At 36.4% G+C, this 1,870-nt stretch overlaps 1 protein-coding gene across 1 annotated transcript; it reads left to right on the top strand.

Annotated features, from left to right (window-relative positions):
• Positions 1–510: 510 nt before the first annotated feature.
• On the top strand, positions 511–1,661 carry LOC132755056 (ADP-ribosylhydrolase ARH1-like). Its single transcript, XM_060745844.1, has one exon. It carries the CDS (start codon positions 596–598, stop codon positions 1,544–1,546), a length of 951 nt encoding a protein of 316 aa, XP_060601827.1. The 5' UTR covers positions 511–595; the 3' UTR covers positions 1,547–1,661.
• The last annotated feature ends 209 nt before the right edge of the window (positions 1,662–1,870 follow it).

Below are 1,870 nucleotides of genomic sequence, written 5' to 3' on the forward strand. Positions count from 1 at the left end.
ATGATACTATATGGAAACTAAGTCAACGAAATATTTAACCGAATTTTTATACCACACTGACCCTGCACATGATCAATATGTAAGTTGTGTTGAAATTATAAATCTATGTCAATAACCTTGTTTTATTAAGGTAACTGCCAGTAGTACAAAGTTTAAAATATAATTTACTTCCGTTTGTTTCCGAATTCCCAGAAGGTCTTTTCAAAGAAGAGAATACGACTTATTAAGCGACGTTATTACATGTCAACGATTTGTAGAGGTTGCAATAATACGAAAACTTATACCAAAGAAAATGGCTGTTGCAATTAACAAATATGAAGAAGAAAAGTATTACCGCCGGAATGATTCTTAGCGGTGTTGGAGATGCATTGGGATACAGAAGAGGCAATTGGGAATTTTGTTTGGATGGGAATTTATTATTCACGAAGAGCTAAAGCATCTGGGGGTCTTTCGAAACTGAAAGTTAATACGAAAGAATGGATGGTCAGTGACGATACTGTTATGATTTAGCAACCGCTGAAGCTCTCATAAAACACAAGCAAAGTGTTGATAAATTAAAGTTATACAGGACATTTCAAACAATTACATTCGTTGCATGAATGATATGGTCGGAAGGGCACCAGGAATAACATGTAAAGAAATGTGCAGACGTCTTCAACCCGACAAACCTCCAAATGGATTGAGAATTCCTTTTAATGCAAGAGGGGGTGGATGCGGTGCTGCGATGAGGTCTATGTGTATCGGGTTGAGATTTCCACATGATGTGCAAGTCAACGATTTAGTTGAAATAAGCATAGAGTCAGGAAGGCTTACTCACCATCATCCAACTGGATACCTTGGCTCACTAGCAGCAGCTCTATTTACATCATACGCTGTCCAAGACAGGCCACTGAAAGAATGGGGTAAAGGATTGTTAACAACACTTGCGATTGCTAAAGATTATGTATCACAGGAAAAAGAAAACTTACATCCAGACATAGACACTATACAGCAAAATATTGATCACTGGAATTATTTTCAAGCGAAATGGGAATACTTCCTCCGAATGAGAAATATTTCTGACGGACAATCCGACCCAATTTTTTCACCGGACGAATACCAAGTGAAAAAACGTGACCAGATGTACCGCATGCTTAGTTATGACGACATCGGCGGAGCAAGTGGTCATGATGCACCAATGATCGCATATGATGCATTATTGGCTTGCAAAGGAAACTGGGATGATTTATGTCATCGAGCAATGTTTCATGGGGGCGACAGTGATAGCACTGGCGTTATTGCAGGTTGTCTTTATGGTATTTTACACGGCATTAATGCAGTCCACAAGAAGAACTATAAAGGGCTAGAATATTTTGACAGATTGAAAAATGTTGGCAAAAAATTGTTCCATCTAGCAGAAGAGGCAAATATTATGACAAGTACAATCGAATTAAAACCAGAAAGTGATGAGAAGTTAGAATATTGTGATAAAGATGGTGCTACTAAATCATCTTTCTCTGTGTCGTTTATCGAAGCCGGAGCAAATCCAGACACCGAAAAAGAATAGACAAATACATGTTCTGTCACGTCAAGTCAATAATGATTTGATGAACAAGTAACAAAACAATTCAGCAAACATAAGCAAAACGAAAACAATATATAGACTATGAAAAGCCTTTTGGAAAAATATATACGTTTTGATAAAAAAAATTGTGTTATCTACCTTTTATAACATCATGTAATTCTTTATCTTTTCTTTCGTCTAATAAAAAACATATATTTGACATCGCATAATATGTCTTCAATAAAATTTATTTAGTCATTCATTAAACTGTCGCGTCTATCTAGGTAAACACTACGCATGCCTCAATGACTTAGTTAATTAGACGCT

The sequence above is a fragment of the Ruditapes philippinarum genome, unplaced genomic scaffold (genome assembly GCF_026571515.1).
Source record: "Ruditapes philippinarum isolate M1 unplaced genomic scaffold, ASM2657151v2 ctg4367_1_1_1_1, whole genome shotgun sequence".
NCBI lineage: Eukaryota > Metazoa > Mollusca > Bivalvia > Venerida > Veneridae > Ruditapes > Ruditapes philippinarum.